Here is a 27,091-nt window from a genome sequence, read left to right as displayed (position 1 = left end):
TATGGCTTCTCTGCGGCTGTCTTTTTCTCTTGCAGGCATTTATCGGGCATTTTTTTAGGCAGGCATGTCATTTTTTGTATTTAGTGTCTGGGGGGTCTAAAAAGTGTACCTGTCAAGTTTCAGCTCTGTAGCATGTCCAGAACCCCTGAAAAACAGCATTTTTCTTATATTTTCAGGAATACGGCTTCTCTGCGGCTGTCTTTTTCTCTTGCAGGCATTTATCGGGCATTTTTTTAGGCAGGCATGTCATTTTTTGTATTTAGTGTCTGGGGGGTCTAAAAAGTGTACCTGTCAAGTTTCAGCTCTGTAGCATGTCCAGAACCCCTAAAAAACAGCATTTTTCTTATATTTTCAGGAATACGGCTTCTCTGCGGCTGTCTTTTTCTCTTGCAGGCATTTATCGGGCATTTTTTTAGGCAGGCATGTAATTTTTTGTATTTAGTGTCTGGGGGGTCTAAAAAGTGTACCTGTCAAGTTTCAGCTCTGTAGCATGTCCAGAACCCCTAAAAAACAGCATTTTTCTTATATTTTCAGGAATACGGCTTCTCTGCGGCTGTCTTTTTCTCTTGCAGGCATTTATCGGGCATTTTTTTAGGCAGGCATGTAATTTTTTGTATTTAGTGTCTGGGGGGTCTAAAAAGTGTACCTGTCAAGTTTCAGCTCTGTAGCATGTCCAGAACCCCTAAAAAAAAGCATTTTTCTTATATTTTCAGGAATACGGCTTCTCTGCGGCTGGCTTTTTCTCTTGCAGGCATATATATCAGTGGTGGGTGGGCAGTGGCACAGTACACTCTCTGTGGACCTGGCAGCAGTCACTGGCACCCAGGCAACTGCAATTTAAAAAATATATATATATTTTTTTTACTTTGCAAGCTGCTGTGCCACTTTATATATCAGTGGTGGGTGGGCAGTGGCACAGTACACTCTCTGTGGACCTGACAGCAGTCACTGGCACCCAGGCAACTGCAATTTAAAAAATATATATATATTTTTTTACTTTGCAAGCTGCTGTGCCACTTTATATATCAGTGGTGGGTGGGCAGTGGCACAGTACACTCTCTGTGGACCTGACAGCAGTCACTGGCACCCAGGCAACTGCAATTTAAAAAATATATATATTTTTTTTTACTTTGCAAGCTGCTGTGCCACCTTATATATCAGTGGTGGGTGGGCAGTGGCACAGTACACTCTCTGTGGACCTGACAGCAGTCACTGGCACCCAGGCAACTGCAATTTAAAAAAATATATATATTTTTTTTACTTTGCAAGCTGCTGTGCCACCTTATATATCAGTGGTGGGTGGGCACACAGTGGCACTGCAGTGGGCACAGTACACTCTGTGGACCTGACAGTCACTGGCAGCCCAGGCAACTGCAATAATAAAAAATATTTTTTTTTTCAATTTATTGCAACAAGATGCTGTGCCAACGTATATATATCAGTGGTGGGCAGTGCACTGCAGTGGGTACAGTGCACTCTGTGGACCTGACACAGCACTCACTGCAATTATGACAGAGGAAAAAAAAATATTTTTTAAAATGCCAGGTACTGTGCCTGTGCCACCCGAAATGAGTGTGGTGTGCACACAGTACAGTCTGTGGTAGGTCTGTGGCCTCTCACACACAGCGGGCAGGCAACTGCAGTGTACAATAGATATATATATATATATATATATATATATAAAGAAAAAAATCTATTACCTTACCAGCCCTTAAAAGGGCTTTTGGGGACACTATATATATATATATATATATATATATGTATATATATAAATAAAAAAATCCTCAATTACCAGCCCTTAAAAGGGCTTTTGGGGACACTAGATAGATATAGATATATATATATATGAAGAAACAACTCAATTACCAGCCCTTAAAAGGGCTTTTGGGGACGCTAGGTATATATATATATATATATATATATATATATAAAAAAAAACCACAAATACCAGCCCTTAAAAGGGCTTTTTGGGGTGCTGATATTACAGCAGTAGTGGACCAAGAACACTGCAAGACCAGGAACACTGACTAACTGTCCCTAGCTTAACAGCAGCAGCAGCAGCAGCAGCTCTCCCTACTCTCACTACACACACTGCTTCAGAATGATCTAAGATGGATGCTGCCCTTGCTTATTTATAGGAGGTGGGAGGGTGTGGGAGGGAGGTACGCTGATTGGCTGGAAATGTGTCTGCTGACTGTAAAGTTCAGGGTCAAAGTTTGCCTCAATGATGTCTTATGGGGGGCGGACCGAACATCGCATATGTTCGCCGGCAGCGGCGAACGCGAACATGCTAAGTTCGCCGGGAACTGTTCGCCGGCGAACAGTTCTATACATCTCTAGCCCATAGCAATCATAGTTATCATCAATCTATGTCTACTCACTTTTTAGTATAATGCTATTAGGTTCATTAAAGCCTCCTGCACAGTAATAGAACTGAACAACAAGATTACAGACATGACAATCAAGATTTAAAAGACTTTGTGTAACAGTCAGAGTCTCTCTAAGGAAAATTTGGATATTATGACAGCACAGGCAATATATACACCCACGTCATATGAATAGTATATGTATGCTATCGTGACAAATGAAGACACTCTATCTCAGAGTACAATGCTGTTTTTCCATTAGAATCAGCAATTGGAAAAGATAGTCGTATCTTTAGTAGAGGGGAAAGTATATTGCCCTGATATTAATGGTAATCTCACCTTGTACCCAAAAAAGTATTTTTATTTATTAACCCCTATCAAAAGACAGCTATTACATCTAGGCATCATTTAGGCATGTGACACCTAAAAATATCAAAGACATAAAGCAGAGCCCTGCTCTTGCTATAACATGTTTACATATAAAATCAAATGTTACTTCTATTAAATATATTGTATACTTGGTGGGCTCTCTAGTCTTTAAAACAAGTTGTAAAATAAACTTGGCAAATTTAAATTTGAGAAGGTGTATATAATTCCATTCAATTCTTGATTGATATGATTCTGATAAATCACTACTAATCATCTTTACCTAAAGTGCAACTCCACTCTCTCAATCTGCTCTTCCCCCTCCCCCTTGGCAGTGGGATCGGATCCAATTCAGTAGCAGGGGGAAGGATGCATTTACTACAAAAGACACTGAGACTTCCAGTTTTCTTAACGGAAAAGCACAATACAATTTAATGGGAGATGGATGGACTCTAAACTTCAGGAGGCAGGGTGCTGTAGAAGAGAGGGAGAGACAGGTTGCTTTTTCAAGGCAAAAAGGGCACACTTGGTCTTTGGGGAGGGAAAACCGTGCTGAGAGGACCTGCTGCAGGACATGCTACAGCAGCTTCTGAGAGACAGAGAGAGAGAGAGAGAAAGTCATGCAGAGGGAACTTGCTGCAGGGAAATAAATCAAATCCTTTGTGAGGGAGACAGCGCTAATATTCACTGTGTATCAATGTGCAACAATATGCACAATAAATGCTATGCTATTTACAATAAACCAGTTCACATGATAAGGGTGTGCTGTGCATAAAAAGAAATCTGAGGACGTCACATTCAGATGACGAAACACATAGGGTGAGGCTTCCCAGTGGCGTCACTTCTGCTTTTGTGGAAAGCATGCTGGAGAGCATAGCAACGGTTTAATTTTCAGTTGTGAGCTCATGCTTTTAATACTAATGTAAGTGCACCACAATTTTTAAGTGGGTTTAATAAATATATACTATGAGAAGCTTTCTTATTTTCTCTTGATGGTCCTGCTGTATAATTCCTGCTACTATTGAGAACCTTAAAGGGACAGAGGAGCTTTTAGACCACACTGCTGGGGGACCTAGCACATGGACTAGGTTGGGATTGGATTGGATTATGGATTGCCCGGGGACGTAACGCATTGTATATCATATGAGAAAGTGCAGTTTGACTTCTTTATTACAATAAGCAGTCAACAACATCTGGTGAGTGTGGTGTGTAGAGTAAGGGCACTAAAGAGTGAGGACATGAGAGTTTTCTTTTATTGATTAGAGCATGTGTGAGTTGGATTCTTTTTATGCACAGTGCACCCCTATCACATGGACTGGTTGTTTGTAAATAGCATTGCATTCAGTGCTTCTAAATGCCAGGAGGCGGGCATTTGGGTCATATGACCGCTGGAATCAGCTGTTACAGCAGTCACATAATTGAAAAGCTCCCGATCACAAGTATGCATGTGGAGCATTCCGATTCCTGACGGTAACTGTGCTGGGAGCGTTCAGTGCAACACAGGCAAGTGTTTGCATAGTGCTACATATACAATATGTGACCTCTCTGCAGAAAAGCCCACCCGCCAAGAGGCCGCATATATACGTACGGCTGGCAGGAATAGGTTAAGAGAGCCGTGGCAGAACAGAGGACCCATTATCGCCAGCTGATCCTTTGGGGGTAAGCACCACATGAACTTAAAGCCATCTGACAGTACATGAACTTTCTCTGTTTTGCTGGGAAGTGTCCCAGCTCTTTGAATATAGCACTACACACCTTTGGTCATGGGGACATCCAAGCACCAGTAGGCATACTAGCCTTAGGGCAAAGAAAATGGCCTAGGTAAAACTACCCATAAGCCTCGCTATTTTCACAGAACATGACACAAACCTGCAAACCTTATAGTCTTCCAACCAATTTGAACTTTTTCCAATTACAAGAGGTAGTATATATTGTTATATGAGCTATCTTAATTTAACATAACACTCTTATGTTTACATCATGTACCCAGATAATACAAACATACATTAAATAAATTATTGATGTTGTATCTAAATATAGGGAAACACATTTTATAACAGCCTGAAAAGTAGCTTTGTTAAAACTAATTAAATCAAAAGCTATACCCATGCAGCCTCAACCTAACTACAATAGGTCACAGAAAATTTGTTCTAAATTTACAAATAGTGTCCCAATTTGAAAACTGAATGTATGCATGAAATGACCACCACATCAATCACACGATGGAATCTCCTGTTGATGTCTTCAATTTTGAAGTAAAAAAGCAAGGTATTTTTGCAAGCAAACTTTCAAATTCGCACTCTGGCGTTGTGCAACAGTTTTCAAGTCTCAAAAACGTGTCCCCAATGTATAGGATCTCTTTGAATATATGACATCATTGTTCTACCACTTTTCTTGATTTGTTTGTTTAGCAATAGAAACTTGTACTGATGTAAAATATGATTAATACACTAACATGACCCCTATCCAATACCTAAAGGTATGTTCCCTGACAAGTATGGATTAGGTGTTTCGCATTCTCTAACTGCATGCTTCTGAGTCAGTGAATTAGAAAGTATTAACGCCAGAGAATCAGAAGCAAAGCCAGGCATCTAGCATTTTCAGAAGGTCAGTAATGACAGCCTTGTTATTGTATAGTATTACTTCTGCTGTTTATGTAGACAAAGACATCAAGTGTCTTCTTCTACACATACTGCCTCTTGTCATACCCTCTGCACTCCTCTTCTGTACATATTTTAAAATGTCATATCCTCTGCATTCCTCTCCAGCACATACGGCTTGCCCTCATACCATCCACATTCCTCACTGTCATATCCTTACCTACACATATTGCTTACCATCATGTTCTCCTGCACATACTGCCTGTGGTTAAACCCTCTGCAAACCTCTATTACACATACTGCCCCATGTTATACTCTCAGTACTCTCCTCTTGCACATAATGCCCACCATTATTCCCTTCCCACTTCACTCCTGAACACACTGCAGCACGCCTTATCTTCCGCTCTTCACTCTACCACATACAGCCCACTGTCATGCCCTTTGTGCTTGTCCCTTGCATAAACTTTAGAATGTCTTATGCCCTGCACTTCTCTTCTACACATACTGCCCCATGCCATACCTCCCGCGTTCCTCTCCTGCACATACTTTACCATGTCATAACCTCTGTGCTCCAATTCTGCACATAATGCCCCATTTCTTACTCCCTGAACTCCACTCCTGCACATACTGCCCCATGTCATGCCCTCTGTGTTCCTCTCCTGCACATACTGCCCCCTTGGCATGCCCTCTGCAATTCTCTTCTGCACATACTACCTCATGGCATGCCCCCTGTGATCCTCTACTGCACATACTGCACCATTTCATCCCCTCTGCGCAACTATCCTGCATATGCTGTCCCATTTCATACCCTCCGTGCAACTATCCTGCACATGCTGTCCCATTTCATACTCTCCGCGCACATACTGCCCCATGTCATACCCTGTGCACTTCTCTCCTTCACATAATGCCCCTTTTTTTTTAATCCACTGCACTTTTTTCCTTCACATACTGCACCATGTTATACCCTCTGCACTCCTCTCCTGCACATACTGCACCATGTTATACCCTCTGCACTCCTCTCCTGCACATACTGCACCATGTTATACCCTCTGCAATCCTCTCCTGCACATACTGCCCTATGTCATACCTTCTGCGCTCCTCTCCTGACCATACTGCCCCATGTCATACCCTCTACACGTCTTTTCTGCACATACTGCACCATGTCTTACCCTCTGAGCTCCTCTCCTGTACATATTACCCCCATGACATACCCTCTGCACTTCTCTCCTGTACATATTACCCCATGTCATACCCTCTGCACTTCTCTTCTGCACATAATGTCCCATGTCATACCCTCTGCGCTTCTCTCCTGCACATACTGCCCCATGTCATACCCTCCGCGCGCCTCTCCTGCACATACTGCCCCATGTCATACCCTTTGCGCTTCTCTCCTGTACATATTACCCCATGTCACACCCTCTGCACTTCTCTCCTGTACATATTACCCCATGTCATACCCTCTGCACTTCTCTCCTGCACATAATGTCCCATTTCATACCCTCTGCGCTTCTCTCCTGCACATACTGCCCCATGTCATACCCTCTGCGCTCCTCTCCTGCACACACTGCCCCATGTCATACCCTCTGCGCTCCTCTCCTGCACATACTGCCCCATGTCATACCCTCTGCGCTCCTCTCCTGCACATACTGCCCCATGTCATACCCCCTGGGCTTCTCTCCTACACATACTGCCCCATGTCATACCTTCTGCACTTCTCTCCTGTACATACTGCTCCATGTCATACCCTCTTCGCTCCTCTCCTGCACATACTACCCCTTTTTTTACCCACTGCACTTTTTTCCTTCACATACTGCCCTATGTCATACCTTCTGCACTTCTCTCCTGACCATACTGCCCCATGTCATACCCTCTACACTTCTTTTCTGCACATACTGCACCATGTCTTACCCTCTCAGCTCCTCTCCTGTACATACTACCCCCATATCATACCCTCTGCACTTCTCTCCTGTACATATTACCCCATGTCATACCCTCTGCACTTCTCTCCTGTACAGTACATATTACCCCATGTCATACCCTCTGCACTTCTCTCCTGCACATATTGCCCCATGTCATACCCTCTGCCCTCCTCTCCTGCACATACTGCCCCATGTCATACCCTCTGCACTTCTCTCCTGCACATACTGCCCCATGTCATACCCTCTGAGCTTATGACCCACGGTATGACATGGGGTAATATGTACAGGAGAGAAGTGCAGAGGGTGTGACATGGGGTAATATGTACAGGAGAGAAGTGCAGAGGGTATGACATGGGACGGTATGTGCAGGAGAGGAGTGCAGAGGGTATGACATGGGGTAATATGTACAGGAGAGAAGTGCAGAGGGTATGAAATGGGACATTATGTGCAGGAGAGGAGTGCAGAGGGTATGACATGGGGTAATATGTACAGGAGAGAAGTGCAGAGGGTATGACATGGGGTAATATGTACAGGAGAGAAGTGCAGAGGGTATGACATGGGGTAATATGTACAGGAGAGAAGTGCAGAGGGTATGAAATGGGACATTATGTGCAGGAGAGGAGTGCAGAGGGTATGACATGGGGTAATATGTACAGGAGAGAAGTGCAGAGGGTATGACATGGGGTAATATGTACAGGAGAGAAGTGCAGAGGGTATGACATGGGGTAATATGTACAGGAGAGAAGTGCAGAGGGTATGGCATGGGGTAATATGTACAGGAGAGAAATGCAGAGGGTATGACATGTGGTAATATGTACAGGAGAAGTGCATAGGCAGGATCAACCAGGTAACTAAGACGAACAACAGGCATGAAAATAACATAAAAATTGGATGCCCAATGGCAAACGTTATTTCCTCCAATGACGTAGATCCAATATTGTGACACATCCACCTGCAGGTCCATGAATCGCTCAGGAACATTCAGCGATCACGTGACCTGGACTTTGGAAACCAGAAAACTTATTAGAGGCAAGTTAAAAAAAAAAAAAAAGAAAAGTGGATTCATGATGAGGTTCGATTTAGCGACTGTAAAAAACTTTTTATACTGCTTTAGTTTACAATCACTTTAATTACATATAATAAAAACATGAATAAATGATGTATTGTTTTGTAGGTATCAAACCGTTACGAGATCTGCCATTTAAAAGTGAAAACAATGAATATTCCTTATTATTCCATTAGATTTTCTAAGGAATAAAATGAAATGGCACAGTGCATCTAAGCCCAGATACAAATCACGATATGTTTGTTATAGAAAGTAAATGTTGGCTACACACGATACTTGATTCCTGCCTGTGCTGAGAAGTATGGCAAAAATACACCACTCAACATAATGATGGACTCCCACTCGTTCTGTTCTCTCATCTCATCTTGGGAGACAGCTAGTGTGACATCTCCTGTCCTCTAAGGAACACTCCATCTGCTCCCTCCTGCAGGAAATGCACAGGTACAAATAGTAATCTGCTCCCCTGCAGAAGCTACAGGAAACAGACTATTTGTTCCTTGTTTATTTCTCTTCTGCTAAACTTGTCATCGAGCAGCAGTGTTCCTGTTAATGATAATACAGAAACAGGAGAGCAGGAACAAGGCTTTAAATAGAACCATCAAGTCTCTACTATGCCTTCAGTCCTCATACCCTGTAGCAGTTCTTTTCCAGCAAACACAACATGAAATAGACATCCTTAATTATGGGTAAGTGCAACCTTCAATTCAATTCATATACAAGAAGAAATACTAACAAATCCTATTTACTGGGAATATTTGCAATGACTCTGACATTTCTAGATTTTTTTTTGCTAGAATTCTTATTTATTATACTTGTATTTTATAAAACCCTGAGTATGTTCTAGCTAGCTGCATTTTTAGTTGTATTGAAAAAATGTGAAAAAACTCTTTATTACCAAGGAATAACATGGGTATGTAAAAAATTATTATTATTATTTTTTTTCAACAACCAAAGTTTATTGAAAAAAAGAAGAAAGTATAGTGTATGTAAAATTTAACCACTTGAAGACCAGGCCTTTTCTAGAAATTTTTGTTTAAAAGTTAAAATTAATATTTTTTGCTGGAAAAATACTTAGAACATCAAAACATTATATATTTTTTTTAGCAATGACCCTAGAGCAGTGATGGCAAACCTTGGCACCCCAGATGTTTTGGAACAACATTTCCCATGATGCTCAACTACACTGCAGAGTACATGAGCATCATGGGAAATGTAGTTCCAAAACATCTGGCGTGCCAAGGTTCGCCATCACTGCCCTAGAGGATAAAATGGTGATCATTGCAATATTTTATGTCACACAGTATTTGTACAGCGGTCTTTAAAACGCAATATTTTTTGGAAAAATACACTTTAATGAATTAAAAAAATCAAAAATACAATATTTACCCACATTTTTATAATGTGAAAGATGATGTTACGCCAAGTAAATAAATACCTAACATGTCTTGCTTTAAAATTGGTGACAAACTACGACACTAAAAAATATCCATAGGCAACGTTTGAAATTTTTTTACAGGTTACCTGTTTAAAATTACAGAGGAGGTCTTGCACTAGAATTAGTTCTCTCACTGTAATAATAGCGGCGATACCTCACATGTGTGGTTGTATTACCCTTTACATATGCTTGCGTGACTTACGTATGCATTCGCTTTTGCGTGTGAACACAAAGTGATTTAATTTATTACATTTAGTTTACTCTTTATTTCTCACTGTCCCCTTATTTTTTTCTATCACTTTTTTTCCTATTACAAGGACTGTAAACATCCCTTATAATATCATAAGGATGACAGGTCCTCTTTATTGAGAGATCTGGGATCAAAAAGACCCCAAATCTCTCATTTACCTTTAAAAGCAAAAGAAAAAAAAAGGTTTTTAACTTTCGCCTAAAAAATAAATTTTTTTTTACTATGGCCTGGGAACCGGAAGTGATGTCAGACGTTGCTCCGGTCCTCCAAGGGCATAGAGGCGAGTGGTGGCCCTCTTGGCCTCCCTTTTTTCCATGCTCACCTAATGCCCGATTTGGATCACTTCTGGGTATTTAAGCCTGGGAACGACTGGAAAGCGGCGGGAGGGGGTGGCACCCTCCCCGCCACTTTTAAAAATGATCCTGCGGCATATCAGCCTATGGGACAACTTGTATCTTACAGAGAATCAGCCATAGTAAAAAAACAATACTGGGGGGGTTATGGCAGCTAGCTGCTTTCATAACACCGGTATTTAACGTCAAAGTAATGACGTATTTTACTATGACCCGGACGGCAAGTAGTTGCTTTCTATATTCAAGGATATGTGTTTTGGATTATTTATACATGTAATATGTAGTGCTGCCTCCTTAAAGTGTATCTAAACCCAAGATCAAAAATGTAATGTACTTACCTTTCCTTAGATGTGGTGGCTGAATTTGTTTTCTTTTTACACATTTTGTCTTCCTAAAGTGGCTGTAAAGGCTTTAGGTTTTTACTTTCATGCATTCTACACCGATCAGCCATAATATTATGACCACTGACAGGTAAAGGAAATATCTCATTACCAAGGCATCTGAAAATTGGAGGAATATATTAGGCAGCAAGTAAACATGTTGTCCATGAAGTTGATATGATATGATGAAAGCAGAAAAAAATGGACATGGCTGTTTGTTGGGGCTGTGAAGCCCATGGTGACCCGTGTTCACAGCCAAAAGCTTCTACAATAGTCACATGAACATCAGAACTGGATTACGGAGCAATAGAAGAAGGTGCCCTGGTCTGATAAATCACGTTTTCTTTTACATCATGTGGATGGCCGGGTGCGTGTGCGTCACTTAGCTGGGGAAGAGATGGCACCAGGATGCGATAGAAGAAGGCAAGTCAGCATCGGCAGTGTGATGCTTTGAGCAATGTTCTGCTGGGAAAACTTGGGTCCTGCCATTTATGTAGATGTTACTTTGGTGGCCATGCCACAATGGCTCAAGGCTGTTTCAGCAAAAGGCAGCCATACCCAATATTAGGTGGGTGGTCATAATTGTTATGGCTTATCAGTGTATGTATGAAGGTAAAAAACCTTCTATGTGCAGCAGCCCCCCCCCCCCCCCATACTCATCTAAGCCCCATCCCGATCCAGCAATGTGCACAAGAGCCGTGTCTCTCCAAGGTCTGTTCCTCTTGGCTCAGACAGCAGCTACTGTCAATCTCAGCCAGTGAGCCAATGAGGAGAGAGTGGGGGCACGCAGAGCAGCAGCTTGAGAGCAAGCCTGCTTGGGTGCACCTTGTAATAATAAATTACGATACACGTGTTAAATGTTAGGGGCCACCTTTCAGTTCTAATGTGGATCAACAGAATTTATGAACAGAAGAATGTACAGAGAATATGAAAATGGACAGAAGTTAATGATTTTTTACAGTATTTTATTTTAGCTGCAGTCATAAAGTTTATTACATATTCAAAAGCTTCCTGCAAAAAAAAAACCACTCAAGCATAGATACCATCATATTTCCTTCTATTAAAGTCTGTATCATCAGACAGGTGCAATGAGGAACTGCACAGAAAGTAATAGCAGCAGGAAAAGTGGGAACCTAATCCCAGCGTAATACATGTGTCAGATGTACTCTGACTCCATGGCTGAGGTCACACTCAGGCTTTTTACACCATGACTGACAGAAGAATAAAACTGTAGGATGTTTTCAGCAGTGCTTAACTGTTGTGCCTTCATAGTCCTGTCGTTTGGAAATGTCAGGACACATAACACTTGGAAAAGTCAGTTCATTAAAATATAATGCATGTAATATGCTCTGTAACAATTTTTATTTTCAGCGATGTGACTTTTATTTTCAGCTCATTGCTATAAATAAAGAACGTTATGGCAAATTTTGATCACTATAAGTTAGTAATTTGTAATATTTCTATTAAATAGTGACCATACTGAAGATGACAGCAGGTAGTAAGATTTATGACCAGCTTTAATAAATAAATGTAGGTGTATGTTACTCTAAATATTTATTTTTTTCTATGTGTGCGTAGTTTATAAATTAAAGTCTCTATTATTTGTATGTATTTATTCCATCTGTACCTGGTTGATCCTGCCAGTCACCTTTCTTCCTTGTTCTATACCGACCACACAAAGAACAGAAGCTAATGTTTTAGCGGGGTCAGTTTGCATCATTTGGCTGGCAATCCAGATGTACAGGACACTGTGCAGACACACAGCCTCCCTATATATCAGGGGTGTCAAACTCAATTTCATTGCGGGCCGCATCAGCATTATAGTTGCTCTTAAAGGGTCAGTTATATCTGTAAGATTAGATGTCCAGAGCACCCCACGCCCCCTTACACCCTTACATGAGATGTCAAGAGCCCCCCCCACCATCAGAAGTCAAGAGTCACCCACCCTTCCTTACATCACAATGCACCCCCTTACCTTGTGCTTCTGCCAGGAAAAAGAAGCAGGTATATCTGGGAAGAAATGCAGGGTCTGAAGAAGAACCAGAGGAGGGCTGGAGTCAGCTTCCAGAGTCTGCTGAATGCTGAGACCAGGGGAGGCAGAGGCTAGGTGGTGTTGTGGGCTGCACAGAGAAGTGCAGGATCTGTAGGAGGAGTTCTGCCTCCTTTTTGATGCGGACTGCTGATAAGGGGGGTGGGCAAAGACGAGCCTTTCTGCAGCTGCATAGAGGAATGCAGGATCTGGCAAAGGAGTTCTGTCCTCTCTGCTGACGACTACAGAGACAAGGGGGTGCCGCAGCGGCAGGAGAGGTGTGAGAGCCACATGAAATGGACAGGGGGGCTTTGTGTTTGACACCTGTGCTGTATACGATAGTTGGTTCAGCCAGCACTCCCCACAACCAATCATAGCCTGCCTCTGGCACCCACCCTCTCCTGAACACAGCCTACCTCTTAAACATGCCACCTTCTCAAGCACAGCCTGAATATTGCCTCATCCTGTAGACTATGGAATACAGGCACACTGTGTGTCTGCACAGTGTCCTGTAGCCCTACCCTCACTATCAAGAAGAAGAGATGCATGGTCACATGACAGAGCTTTTTAACTTTGTGAAAAAAGCAAGGCAATTATTTTGGAACTAAGCAAAAGCAATTATGGTCCCAGCCTAGTTATAACTGTATTAGAAATTTTCTATACCTTGTATGTTCACAACTACTTTAATGTTTGCTGTGAGGTTCACCCTAATTAGATTTACAGTACTGTAAATATGTACAGTATATGGCTCAAATATGGTGGAAAAAATTGCAAAAATGAAACTGTAGCTTACAAATAATTTATAAAAAGGATTCATAATGTAGGAGATATGTCCTAAAAAAAAACTTCAACACAGATTGTAGAATGGGTATCTTACATTCAGCTTCTCTCCCGCTGCTGGCGAATTATAGTGGATAGTAATCACAAGCAGACTTCACCTTTTTTGAGATCAGAGAACTTGGAACAAAAACTGTGCTTTTTTTCAAGTTAAAGTGATTGTAAAAGTTGTGATTTTCTTTGAAATAATAACAAACATGTTATACTTACATGCTCTGTGCACAGAGCTGCCCTGATCTTCTTCTTTTTGGGTCCCCCGCTGGCGGTCCTGGCTTTGCCCTCCTGCTGAGTGCCCCCAATAGCAAGCCTAATAACAAGGTCTCTCTACTCATTGGCTCATTGGCTCACTGGCTGTAATTGACAACAGCAGAAGCCAATCCCACTGCTGCGTGAGCCAATGAGGAGAAAGATATCCTGGAGAGCTTGTTGCTCTCATGCACATTGCTGGATCAAGATCAGGTAAGTATTCGGGGGAGGGGGGGAAGCTGCACAGGAAGGTTTTTTTACCTTAATGCATAGAATTCCTTTAGAACCACTTTGCGGTCAGATAAGATGAACAATCTTGTTGACATACGACAGCCAGACACAGACATGACTTGACCATCTTCATGTAAGATTCATTGCTGGCTACATCATTGGCTACTTCTTTTTACAATAATGAACTCTTATTTTGGACCATTCTTTATAAATATGTTGTGAAGATTAGCCTTGTGGGTAGAGCTTTTAGGAGTGCAGACTAATTGCCAACATTCTTTTTAAAGGTTTATTTTTCCCACTTTAATTTAAAAGTAAAGATACCATAAAGCAGGCTTCCCACACAGAGGACTCGGCATCATTCAGCATTCAAAGTAATTATACAGGATTTACCTCAGGCCACACTGGCTCTCAGCCTAATGGAAAGCAGTCGCTCAGTCCAGAACACAATGGTATTCACATGGTGTTCCTACAGCAACTGTACCTCCCATTGTTGGCCTGATCAGTACAGACAGACCCATAACCCTATTGTGTCCATGTAGGAACTGCTCTCTTGCAGCAGACCTGTCTGCTTGGGAAGGTGGAGCCCAGAACTCTACTCAGTTCCCTATACCATAAGGCCCGTGCACACCTACACAACTAGTGTTGGTCACCATCAAAATGATACAGTCCTGTCCCAATGTCTATAAAGTAGACAAGAGGGAGTTATGAGCAGATCTGGAATTGGTTCTTCTCTGTGGAATGATGATCAAACACATTTTTCAAACCTGTCCTTTAAGTTCTCCCCATTTGAGACAGATTGCTCAGGACTATCAGCTGATGCCATAGTCATGAGGTGGGGGCTGGAAAACGGCTCATCACATATCTATGGCTAGCTGGAACCAGGCCAGAGGAAGCCTTAAGCCTCGTACACACGCAACGAATTTCCGCCGACCAGTCGTTCGTCTTTTGCTGGTGGTGTCTGTTGGTTGGAATGTGCCTAGACTGCACACAAATTTTCCCGCACGACAGAATTCTACTTCAGAAGTGATGTCATGTGTTGGGTTGCTTTCTTTGTGTTCTTTCATCTCTGAGCATGCCTAGTCTTGCTCATAAGATTTTTCCCCATCTAAATCTGTACTAATGAGACGAAAATCGGACGTGTTTTGACGGTCGACAAAAATTATATAGCCTGCACACCAGGATTTTTTCGGCCGAAAAGTCGGAGTCGGTTGTCGGAAGCACCATACTAACAAGCCGAGTCGGTCGTCGGACGAAATTTCCCGGCCGAATTTCTACTCGTGTGTACGGGCTTTAAGCTGCTAACAGGTTAAGTACTATACTGATATAAAGTAGAACTTATAGGCCTATGGTATTGATTTACTAAAGGAGTATAAGTTTTCACATTGCTTAGTGAGTGAGGTGAAGATGTGCTGACTTCAATCCTCTAGTCATGTATGAGCATTAATCTATTTTTTTCTTGTACTGATTAGCTATTCTTTTCACATTGAATTTTCACCAAGCTTCACCTCATTTACTTTCGAAAGTGAAAATGCTCCACTCCTTTAGTAAAATAACCCCACTGTCTCATGGTTACATTCCAGCTTTCATTATTCTAAGGTAACTTTTAGGTGCAAGTTTGAATCCTAGTGAATGCTACAAGAGGCATGAATTGGATTATGTGATAATGTTCACCTCCTCTGAAGCCCTTCAAGTAAAGTAAACTGACTGCATTTATAAGCTGCTCTTTGGCTCATTCTGCAAAGCAGAAAATTACTTTATTTCGGCTGGTTACAAGTAGGCGTTTTTCTTAATAACAAAATGAACACCATGTGAAAAAACACATATCAGTGTCCTAATTCATTAGACATATACATTTGTCAACGGAAATGTATATTTGAGAACATATTTGACTGTTTTCATAACTGATACACATTATAGGCTACAGTTCTTGTTCACTAACATGTTTCCCTGTATCTGGTGTTTACACTGCAAAGACTCCCAACCCACACATAAAGCTGTACTACATTCAATTAATATTTTCTCAATGGATTTGTCCTGTGCCAGAATCCAGATTGGTTAGTAAATTTCCTGGTGTGAAACAGACAGCCCTTGGCACATTTGTGAATCAGATGGTATAGACATTGGTGCCAAGGTCATTACTCCAACCTATCAAACCACAGCCGTCTGTCATAGAATGAAATAATCTTTTACCTATAAAACAAGTTTGCACATTTCAAAAGTAATATAACAAGCTAAAATAAAGCTGTTTTGGTAATGTTTTTGACATATAAAAAAGCTAACTGTTTTATAGCTAACTGTGGTGAAATTGAAGGATAAGTCCACCCTAACACTAACGCATGCGCACCTCAGAATACATTTGAGCATGATGCCTGTGCGCTGGGATGACTGAATTCCTGTGCGTGCACTGGAGTTATGTCATCCTGTACCAGACAATCAAGATGGCAGGAGATCAGAATCAGGGAGAACCTGGGGAGAAGGTGCAGACGCAGAAGCTCATGGGCATCAGATTGTTGGCGCTAAAGGAAGTATTACGGATTTTATTTCCACTTTAATAACTCCATAATATATACTCCCTTGAAGTGCAACCTGAACATGAAATTTCCTGGAGGAACATTAAACAGGCTGGAAAGTATATTTTGCAGGCAGTTGGCAGCTCAGCATCAAGCAACCAACCCTTACATTTAAAAACATTGTTCCATCTTGTGGCATTTGTGGTTCAACCAAGTATTGAAGAATTCTTGTCAGAATTATAAATTCCTGTTAAAGCCTGCAGAGTACTTAGTGTACACAGCACTTGGTTCTGTTAAAATGTGTGCAGTGGTTTCTAATTAAATGTAAATTTTTAGTTCTGTCAGTGCTGGTTGATGCACCACCCCAGGCTAAAGCCCAATTTATGGGTATTACTATGGAGTAGGTACAACCAACACTGAAGCTAACCCACCCATTTCATGCTGCAGCTCTGCCATAGTGTAGTAGCTAATGTCTGTGGTTGTGGGATTATGTTTTTGTTAATGACAGTGTTGCTCTACAGCTTGGTCATTCACAATACAAGCCGATAGTTACAACCATATTCTCTCCTTGGATCTGAAATAGGAGGCTGCTGGTTGCAGACAGGTAGGTCTTTACTCGGTAGCTTTCTTTTTCTTTCTCTTTTTCTTCCTGGGGGATTTAACTACTTCTTATTGAAGCAGCTGGCTTGAATATAGTTAGTTAGCAAAATAAGTTAGTTAGTACGGTAAATATGGTAGTTGTGAAATCTACTTGCTCGTTAAATAGTCCCTAAGGATCAGTTCTTGCTACATTAAAGTGCACCTATTTCATATCTAAACGCATATCCATGTTAAAGGAAATATGTTACGCAAGAAGCATTAAGGCATTTTTGTTTTGAAAATGCTAGCTGCCTGGCTATCCTAAAGTATTGATGCCAATAGGTGTGCATAACAGCCAGTAAATAAATGTCTTCAAATAGGGGGACAGCAATTGTAGGCTACATATTTCCTTTACAACAGGTTAACTTTAAAAGCCTTGTAAAAATGGATAAATGAATGCGGTACGGTTCAGTATGTTTCGGAAAAGTACACCTTGATCAGGCTTGCGTTTCCACTGCCAACAGTACCTCAGCTCAACAGTACCTCAACAGTGTAGCTCCACCCTGTTGGTACGGTACAAATGTGCTTGGTACCCCAACGAAAGGGTCCCAAAAAAGTGGTACGGTATGGTTCGGAATTAGGGTACCATTCACAACTTTTGACAATGGAAACTGCAAAAATTGTGTACCGTACCGAACCAAACCGAACCGTACCGCTCAGTGGAAACAAGGCATAAGAGTAGTAGAAAGACTAAAATCCAAACATTTCAAAAAGTATTTGCTGCTGCCAACTTTCTTCAGTGTTGGCTTCATGTTTGAACTTCGATCTTCCCCTTCAGAGACACATGGCCCAGTCTCCAGACCTTTAGACATGTGGACAGCACTGAAGGAAACTTGCAGCAGAATTTTCTCCAGCGACAGTAAATATATTTTTAAATGTTTCTAATAACTTGTATATATAAATTTCGGCAAGACTATAAACAATAAACTTTTATTATAGGTCCACTTTAAAGTGATGGTAAAGTCAATTTTGTTTTAAAAAAATAACAAACACGTCATACTTACCTGCTCTGGGCCCAAACCTCCTCTTCTCAAGTGCCCCGCTGGCGCTCCTGGCTCCTCCTCTTCTTGGTGGTACCCCATAGGAAGAGGCTTCCTATGGGGTATCATCCACAGGCGTGCTTCCTAGCCACGCTACCTGGATCCAGAGATTACAAAATAAACATTTTGTAAAGAAGTGTCAGAAATGTGTCAAAAATTTTTTTTATCTCTAAACTTGTATAAGGTCAGAGACTCTGACAAGATTGAAACCAAAGCATCAGGATGAGAGCCAGGGAACTAACATTCTTAAAGGAAGGGTCACCTCCATCATTTTCTTATGACAGAGTCACTTTAAAGGAATCCTAAAGTCACGTTATTTACATTAGATATGAATAAAGAGCATTAACATTGCTGACTCAGAGCACTGTATTAGTAATGTTTGAAATAGTTACTAATTAAACGAAAATCGGACGTTGTGTTGACATACGATAAAAATGTAATAGCCTGCACATCCAGTTTTTGTCATCCGAAAATCCGTAATCGGCTGTCGAAAGCACTATACTAACAATCCGAAATTTGGCAGATCGTTCATCGGACGAAATTTCCCTTCCAATTTTCGTATCGCGTGTACGGGGCTTTACACTTGTAGTTTCTGCTGTCAATAAGTAGGAGGGAGGAATTGAGAAACCGAATTGTAGACAGAAGCATAAAGGAAAATAATGTATGTGGGGATCATTAGAATGATTCTAAGATCTTGATGGGGACTGGATGTAAACCGAATTTTAAAGAAACAAGAGGAAACATTGGAGAAATAAAACTTAAAGTTTTTAACTTAAAACGGAGTTCCACCCAAAAGTGGAACTTCCGCTTTAACCTTCCTAGCGGTATTCCCGAGCGTGACTCGGGGTTACATTTTAGAGCCAAAAGCAGTAACCCCGAGCCACACTCGGGGTAGCGCTAGGAAGATCGCCGGATCCTGGAAGAGGTTTTACTTACCTTTTCTCTGGGATCCAGCGATGTATGCGGGCGGTATGCGGCGGCGGAGCTTCCTCCCGATCGTCTGTCAGCCCCGCCTTCCGTCTCCGGCGACGTGACGTCCGCCGGGGGTCGGAACCAGCGGCAAATTCAAAATGTATAACACACAAACACACTGATACACTGTAATCCTATTGGATTACATTCCCTAAATAAAATAAATTGAACTTTGATTGCCCCCCAGTGCTTTCTCCATTGCACTTCCTGCATTATTCCTATACATTGTATCTGGATCATTGCAGAGCGACCATGGCCTCAAACAAGCGCGCCGCAACATCAAAAGCGATGTATGACCTGCTGGGCGAGAGCGACAGCGATCCCGAATCGCATGCAGAGTGGAGTGACAGCGATTCATGGGGAAGCTCGTCATCCGACGCTGAAAGTGAGTTTAGTGATGATGATGTGCCGAGCGATGTGCGCACTTGGTGCGTGATCGACTGCGGTACGGAGCACATAGCACCCCCAAGGTTCCCGTTTACCGGAGCCCCTGGTCTCAAAGTCGATGTTGAGGAGGATAACCCCTTGGCGTATCTGCAACTTTTTTTGACTGATGAGGTTATCGAAAAAATTGTTGTGGAGACCAACCGGTACCAGGAGCAACAAGCTGCAGTACATCGGCGGTTTTCAAGGAGCAGGATGTGGGAACCCGTTACCAGTGCAGATATCTGGAAATTCCTGGGCCTAATTATTCTGCAGGGAGTGGTGGGGAAACCCCTGCAGAAGTGGTATTGGACCACAAACAAATTATTGGCCACACCTTTTTTTGGTACTGTTATGTCTGAGTACAAATTTTCCCTTATTATGCGATATTTGCACTTTGCCAATAATGAGGATTTTGATGAGACTTCTCATCCAGCTCCGAAGCTGAAAAAGATCTGGGACATTTACCAATTAATTTTGAAAAATTTCCAGGAGTCCTATGTCCCAGAAAGAGACATTTGCATAGACGAAAGTCTTATGGCATATAAAGGGAGACTCAGCTGGATCCAATATATTGCGTCCAAGCGAGCACGCTTTGGAATCAAATCTTTTATGCTGTGTGAATCCAGCTCTGGCTATATTTGGAACTCGGTCCTATATACCGGGAGAGGAACCAAGTTCAACCAAAGGTTCAGCAGCTATGGGATGGCAACTGCTTCTGTTCTGACGCCGATTGAGCCTCTTCTGGATCAGGGGTACTGTGTCACCACAGACAATTTTTATACGTCCCCAGAACTGTTTGAGTTCCTCCTACAGCATAAGACAGATGCGTATGGGACCGTCAGAGCAAACCGGCGTGACATGCCCCCCAGCTTTGCCAACAAAAAACTCAAGCCCGGAGAGTTAGTTGCCTGGCAGAAAGGAAAAATGTTGGCACTTAGATGGCGCGACAAAAAAGATGTCTGCCTGATGAGCACCATCCATAACACTGCCACTGTCATGGTCCATACAAAAGGGGAAAAAGATGTTCTGAAACCGCAACTGGTCCTGGATTATAACAACACCATGGGAGGTGTGGACAGAGCTGACCAGGCCATGACTTTCTATCCAGCAATGCGGAAACAGCAAAAAAAATATTATAAAAAAATATTTAGACACCTCCTGGAGCAGTGTTTGTGGAATGAAATGTGTGCAAGCGGGGTTGTGAACGGCGCTACCGTGTTAAACGCATAAATACATTTGGTGAATAAATATCATAAATAGTGGTATAGTGGAATGCCTTCATTCTGCTAAAAAAGAAAAGTGACAAGCCTGTGATCCATGCGGACTTTGTGTGGAAAATTGCTGAGCTCATTTTTCTCAGGCACCAGACACCAACAGTAAGTCGATCCGGACGCCGTGCTGCTGGTGTTGTGAACCCCGAATGACTGACCGGTCGTCATTTTATGGACCACATTCCGCCGACGGAGAAGAAGACTGCACCCACAAGAATGTGTGTGGTGTGCTGTTCCAAGCACGACGACACCGGGCGGAAAATAAGAAAGGAAACGCGGTACTACTGTCCAGACTGTGATGTTGGACTTTGCGCTGTACCCTGTTTCAAAATTTTCCACACCCGGGACGTTTATTAAAGCAGTATGACCAGTAATATTGCATCCTTTTTGGGAAAAAAAAAAAATATATTGCATCCTTGTTTGACAAAAAAAAATGTCAGTGTTTTTGATTACATGATTTACTATAATTTATTGAATAAAAAGTGTTATTTTTTGGAAAAAAAAAGTGTTATTATTATATTATTATTTTATAGTTATTCATTATATTATAATTTAGGATTTTGTGTTTCAAACTTTATCATACTCGGGAAGTTATAAAGAAGAACACACGGTAAAAACAAATCATATGTAAATAGTTGGTTTGGGCTGCTCATTCTCAAGAATTGCAAGCAAAATAATGGTACCGCTTTCAGCACCTAAAATCCAAAAGAATCATACCGCCAGGGAGGTTAAATAGTCCTAACCCCCTGACATGCCACATTTGGCATGTCATTTTTTTTGGGGGGGGAGCGGGTACCTAGTTTTGACATGTACCCGCTCCCACTTCCGCTCGGAGCGCCGCGGCGCCCTGAGCGGAAGTTCTCCTCTCTCCCTCCCTCCCTGCAATCTTCTGGGACATGTCAGAGGTCCCAGAAGATTGCCGGCCAATCACGACGCATAGCACAACTCGCGCATGCGCAGTGCGTACCCGGCTGTGAAGCCGCAAACTGTCACAGCCGGGTGCCCACATCAGTGATGCCGGCGCCGCGGAGCAGAGAGGGAGAAGACGGCGCATCGCTGGACCATGGGACAGGTGAGTGGGCGGTTAGGCTGGAACTCCACTTTAAGTTATGTTTTAAGTCATTTTAAGCATTTATAAGGTTGCCCCTCACAAAAAAAAATATTGCCACCACTATCTCTTTTTACTAAGTACATTGGTAACCTTGGTCCCAATTTTTACATGACAGGCCAGTAAAGTACCACCCCAATGGCAGTCCTTATTATGCAAAAAGCCAGCAGGTTGATTCCCTCAGCAGCATCCACCCACAACTGGAATTTCAATCACCTGGATTAACTGACCCTTTAATCTAATGGCTGGTCACTTAGTTTAGTTTTCCGTTTTCAAATCAGTTAAACATGCATGTTTGCTCCTAAAGCTTTCAATGCTTGTTCTAAATTGTTCTTGGCTGGACATTATGACCACAGTTTGTTACACTGAACTTTTTTTCATGAGGCACATTATCAACTCATGACCACTAGCCAGTGAATGAATTCTTTTGGTTAATCGATTTCACACAATAGTAATGACTGCCAGCAACTTCTACAATCCAGAGTCTGACGGGGATAAGTGGAACAAACTCCAAAAACACTTCACTAATGCGATCCCACAGGTCACAGTACTGCCGTGTAAACAAACTGTGCAACCCTAACAACGTGTTATTATCAGAAGATCTCCGATGAACAGTCTCTCTACCCATTCTAACTTGGTGCTGGGCTATTGATCCAAACAACATGCTCTGCTATTTTATTTTACAGTATGTTCATACAGGGCTGCATAACTATGGTGTTGTACCCATAGTAATATACCCCCCAGGAGCTTTGAAAATATTGACAAGCCTTTACAGCCTTAAAAAGCTATGTCTGCTGTATTGCTTGTGTTGCCTATCTCTTATTTGGTGAAAAGCGTCCATCAATAGACTAATCTTTCCTCCCCAATTTTGACAGCTTTATATGACAATTGAGCTTGGATTGGGCTGTTTAGAGTTATTTATATTTACAACTTGTTCTACTAGACCTCTCTAGACCTATGGACACCCAAAGAAGGACCATCTAGCGGCAGGCAGCTCCCCAAATATATTCAATGGCACTGCCCACCAAGGGCTTCCAGGCAACATGGGGAGCCTTCTGGTGGGAGAGGATGAAGGAGGAGACTCGCATATCCCAGCCTTTCTCCAACCTTTTAATATGGACGAACCTTTAAAATACCTTTTAAATCTCAAGGAGCCCCTGTTGATAGGTATTATATCTACCATTCCTGGTACATTAGTGTGATAGCCAGTAGGAAGAGTGTTCCCTACACTTGTGGTTATTTGGAAGACCCCCCTGCCCACCCATACAGATAGCTAGAAAAATAGCTCAAGGAATCCCTTGCAACCTCTTGAGGAACCCTTGTTGAGAAAGGCTGCCGTACTGGAATTTCACCCCTATAGCAGCCACATAAGGCTCAGTTCACTAAAATAGATGTGCTATTTTATCTCAATAGCACATTTATTTCTTATTTTATCTCATGATAATTTTCACTTATTCAATTCCAAAACACAGCTACGTAGGTGCAGAATTGATACTGTTATGTAATGAGCAGTTAGGTGTTGGAAGACATACTATAAGTTCTAATTTAAAGTGGAACTTCATTCTCTCAGTCAACATCGATTATTTTTAATCCTCATGTTGCTAGCATTAGTAAATAGATAGGAAGGTATATCATATTTACTTGTTTTAAATTTTTGTTTTTTACATTTCCTCAGCTACTTCATAGCTTCTTGCCTAGGTAAATTATGTCATACATCCCAGGAGTCTTCAGGAGGGTCAACAACTGGGATACATTTAGGTAACCCAGGAGTCTTCAGGAAGGGGAGGATAGCAGGAAGGTTTTTCTCAGCTAAGCACAATCTCCTGCCTGCATGCTTGAGCTACGGGCAGATGGATTCCAGGCAGAGGCGTAACTAGAACCTTCAGGGTCCCGGTGCAAGAAACCATGAAGGGCCCCCCTGACCCCTGGCCGAGGCCCTTCCCTTCAAGCTTGGGGCTCTTCCCATTGATCCTGGGGCCCTTTACTTTCATTGCTGGGGCCCTTTATTATAGTCCAGCAGCAGGATCCTTTCACAAGTTCTGCAGTGGGCCCCCTTCCTGCCATCTTGGGGACTCCCCACGGTGGTGGAATGCCAGGGTCGCAAGTGTGACCTTTGCGATCCTGGAAGTTCACCCACTGGTGTCAGTAGTTTTTACTTTTTGGTATTAAAATTCTATTATTTTTTATCATTTTATTTCATTTTTTTTTTTTACAATGTCACTGACTATGACTTTGTCCATTCAGAAAAGGAAGGAGCTGGTAAATTACATATTTACGGACCCCTTCCTGTTTCTCTATTGTGACACATCCCCTGCAGCAGCCGACAGGAGAGGGAAGGGAGCACGGGGGGGGGGGGGGGGGGGAAGCACAGTAGAGGGGGGGGGGAAGCACAGTAGAGGGGGGGAGACCAAGGGAAGCACACAGGGGCCCAGAGGCAGCAGAACACAAGTGAGCTGAATAGGAGGAGTGGCGGGGGCAGCATACTGAGGAACCAATCTCCTCCTGCAACTACAGGAGGAAAAAGGAGGACAGTGATTCCTCTACATGCTGCCCCTGCCGCCCCTCCTATTCAGGTGCACAGGGGAGCCGCACAGGCCCCCTGGAGCATGGGGCCCGGTTGCAATTGCAACCCCTGTAGTTACACCCCTGATTCCAGGGAGTATATGCTACATAAATCATTTGCCCTTACTCAAGATGGCCATGGTCAGAAATGCTAGGGGGTTGTTTTTCAAAGTGATTTTGTAATAAAATAAAGCACAGAAACATCGATGGATGGGGGAGTTTGCTGTGAATATTAAATATGAGTAAAATAGCATTTTTGGTTTGTGATGCTCAGATGCAGTAAAGATCCTTAAAGCTCACAAAGTATTAATTTATTGCATTTTATAAGGGTCCACGTTTACCCTCCTCGCAGTTATTGCTAGTCTGACGTTAAAGGTATTTTAAAGGGTGATAACCTGTACAATAATCCTAAAGAACAGACTTTCAAATATGCAAAACCAAAGTCCAAATACTTTGAAAAATCAATAAAATAACATACAATGCATATAGTATAGCTTTTGATTTACTAAAAGCAAATAGGTTGTTCACTTTGCAAGGGAATGGTCCTTTATTTTAGTAAATGAAACTCTGCTGGCTTCCATAATCCATAAATGTATTTGATTGTGGAATTCACACTTCTCTGCTTTGAGACACAGGCGTTTTCCATCTAAATCAGTAAAAAGACATGAAAACGGGTGTGGACGCATGTTGCAAAGCGCAGTGCAATGCACTTCAGCGTGAATATAAACAGGCGTTAATAATTAGGCGTAATGACATACATTTTGATGCAAACACAATCCTGCAAGCAAATAATGTATGGTAACAAACTTTTCATAAGCAATCCTTCTGTGCATTGAGCTTTGACTGTCTTTGTACATGCTACAATAAAGCAATCAGTGGTGTCTTAGCATAATGTGGTGATGTGAATCTCACATCTAGCATATCTAACCTATCATAGAAAAAATGATGCAATGTCCAGCATATGTTTATTAATTTATTACAGGTACCTGTATAGGGCAGTCAATTTACGCAGTGCTGTACATAAACACAGATCAGCCATAACATTATGGCCACCCACCTAATATTGAGTATGGCTCCCTTTTGCTAAAACAGCCCTGACCCATTGAGGCATGGAAACCAAAGTAACATCCACATGAATGGCAGGACCCAGGGTTTCCTAGCAGAACATTACCCAAAGCATCACATTGCCTCTGCCGACTTGCCTTCTTATATTGCATCCTTGTGTAATTTCTTCCCCAGGTGTGACAAACACACACCCAGCCATACATATTATGTAAAAGAAAACTTGATTCATCAGACCAGGCCACTTTCTTCCATTGCTCCGTAGTCCAGTTCTGATGTTCATGTAACCATTGTAGAAGCTTTTGGCTGTGGACATGGGTCACTATGGGCTTCACAGCCCTATACACAACAATGCCCCTTTTTTTCTGCTTTTACCACATCAACTTCATGGACAACATGTTCACTTGCTGCCTAATATATCCCACCAATTTTCAGATGCCATTGTAACGAGATATTCCGTTTACCTGTCAGCGGTCATAATGTTATGGCTGATCTGTGTATATTGTACATTCACATCAGTCCCTGATCGCAAACAGCTTACAATCTAAGGTCCCTAACTCACATTAATGCATATACATACTAGGGCCTATTTAGACAGGAGCCAATTAACCTACCAGCATGTCTTTGGAGTTTGGGAGGAAATCAGCAAAAAAATTATGTAATTTATTTACCCTCCTAAAATACTACTCTGTTAAAGGTCCCATGCACACGAAGTATATAATGTTATTAAGGATCCTGCTGGCAGCAAGATCCTCCTAATATCTTATCCAAACACTACACATGTAACATTTGTGGTAGCATGCAAACAATGTATAGTGCAAATTAGTGATCGACAGATATAGTTTTTTTTACCGCCGATACCGATATTTTGGTCATCGGATATTGGTATAGGCCGATATCTGCCGATATTTTCGGACATTAAAAAAAAAAAAATATATATATATATATATATATATATATATATATATATTTTTTTTTTAATGTCTACAGGTACTGTGGTGGAGGGATCTGGGGGTCTAAAAGACCCCAAACCCCTCCTCTGAACTTAAAGCATTCAAAACGCCAAGTTTGGCTGTTTTGAATGCTGTAAGATCTTGAATTTGGCGCCAGATGAGATGACATCACTTCTAGGTACTCGGTGGAGCTGAGTTCAAAGAAATGGAGACCCAGTCAGACAGCAGCGGTGAAGGTAGGATGCATGGGTCTCCCGGAGGGACAGGAGACCCGGGCGAGCCGTGGAAGGCGGCGGGAGGTGGGGATGTCCCCTCCTGCTCCTTGGAATGACAGCTGAGCGGCTTCTCAGCCGCATCGGTTGTCATTACAAGACAGCCGACCATCCCATATGGACACCGGTACCGGGGTGATGCCTCTAGCTGAAGGCATCACCCCGGTACAAGCACTTTCCCGACATATCGGCAATATC

General features: G+C 42.2%; 1 protein-coding gene across 1 annotated transcript in view; it reads left to right on the top strand.

The window, feature by feature from the left end:
- The first annotated feature begins 8,888 nt into the window (after window positions 1-8,888).
- DYRK2 (dual specificity tyrosine phosphorylation regulated kinase 2) overlaps window positions 8,889-27,091 on the top strand; it is a 46,010-nt gene continuing 27,807 nt past the window's right edge. The window contains exon 1 of the mRNA XM_082255432.1: window positions 8,889-9,003. Within this exon, the coding sequence (XP_082111558.1) occupies window positions 9,000-9,003 (4 nt within the window). The 5' untranslated portion in view covers window positions 8,889-8,999. The remainder of the gene's footprint in view (window positions 9,004-27,091) is intronic.

Source organism: Pelophylax lessonae, assembly GCF_965119305.1.
Source record: "Pelophylax lessonae genome assembly, chromosome: 4".
Taxonomy (NCBI): domain Eukaryota; kingdom Metazoa; phylum Chordata; class Amphibia; order Anura; family Ranidae; genus Pelophylax; species Pelophylax lessonae.
This window is presented reverse-complemented; position numbering and strand designations above follow the sequence as displayed.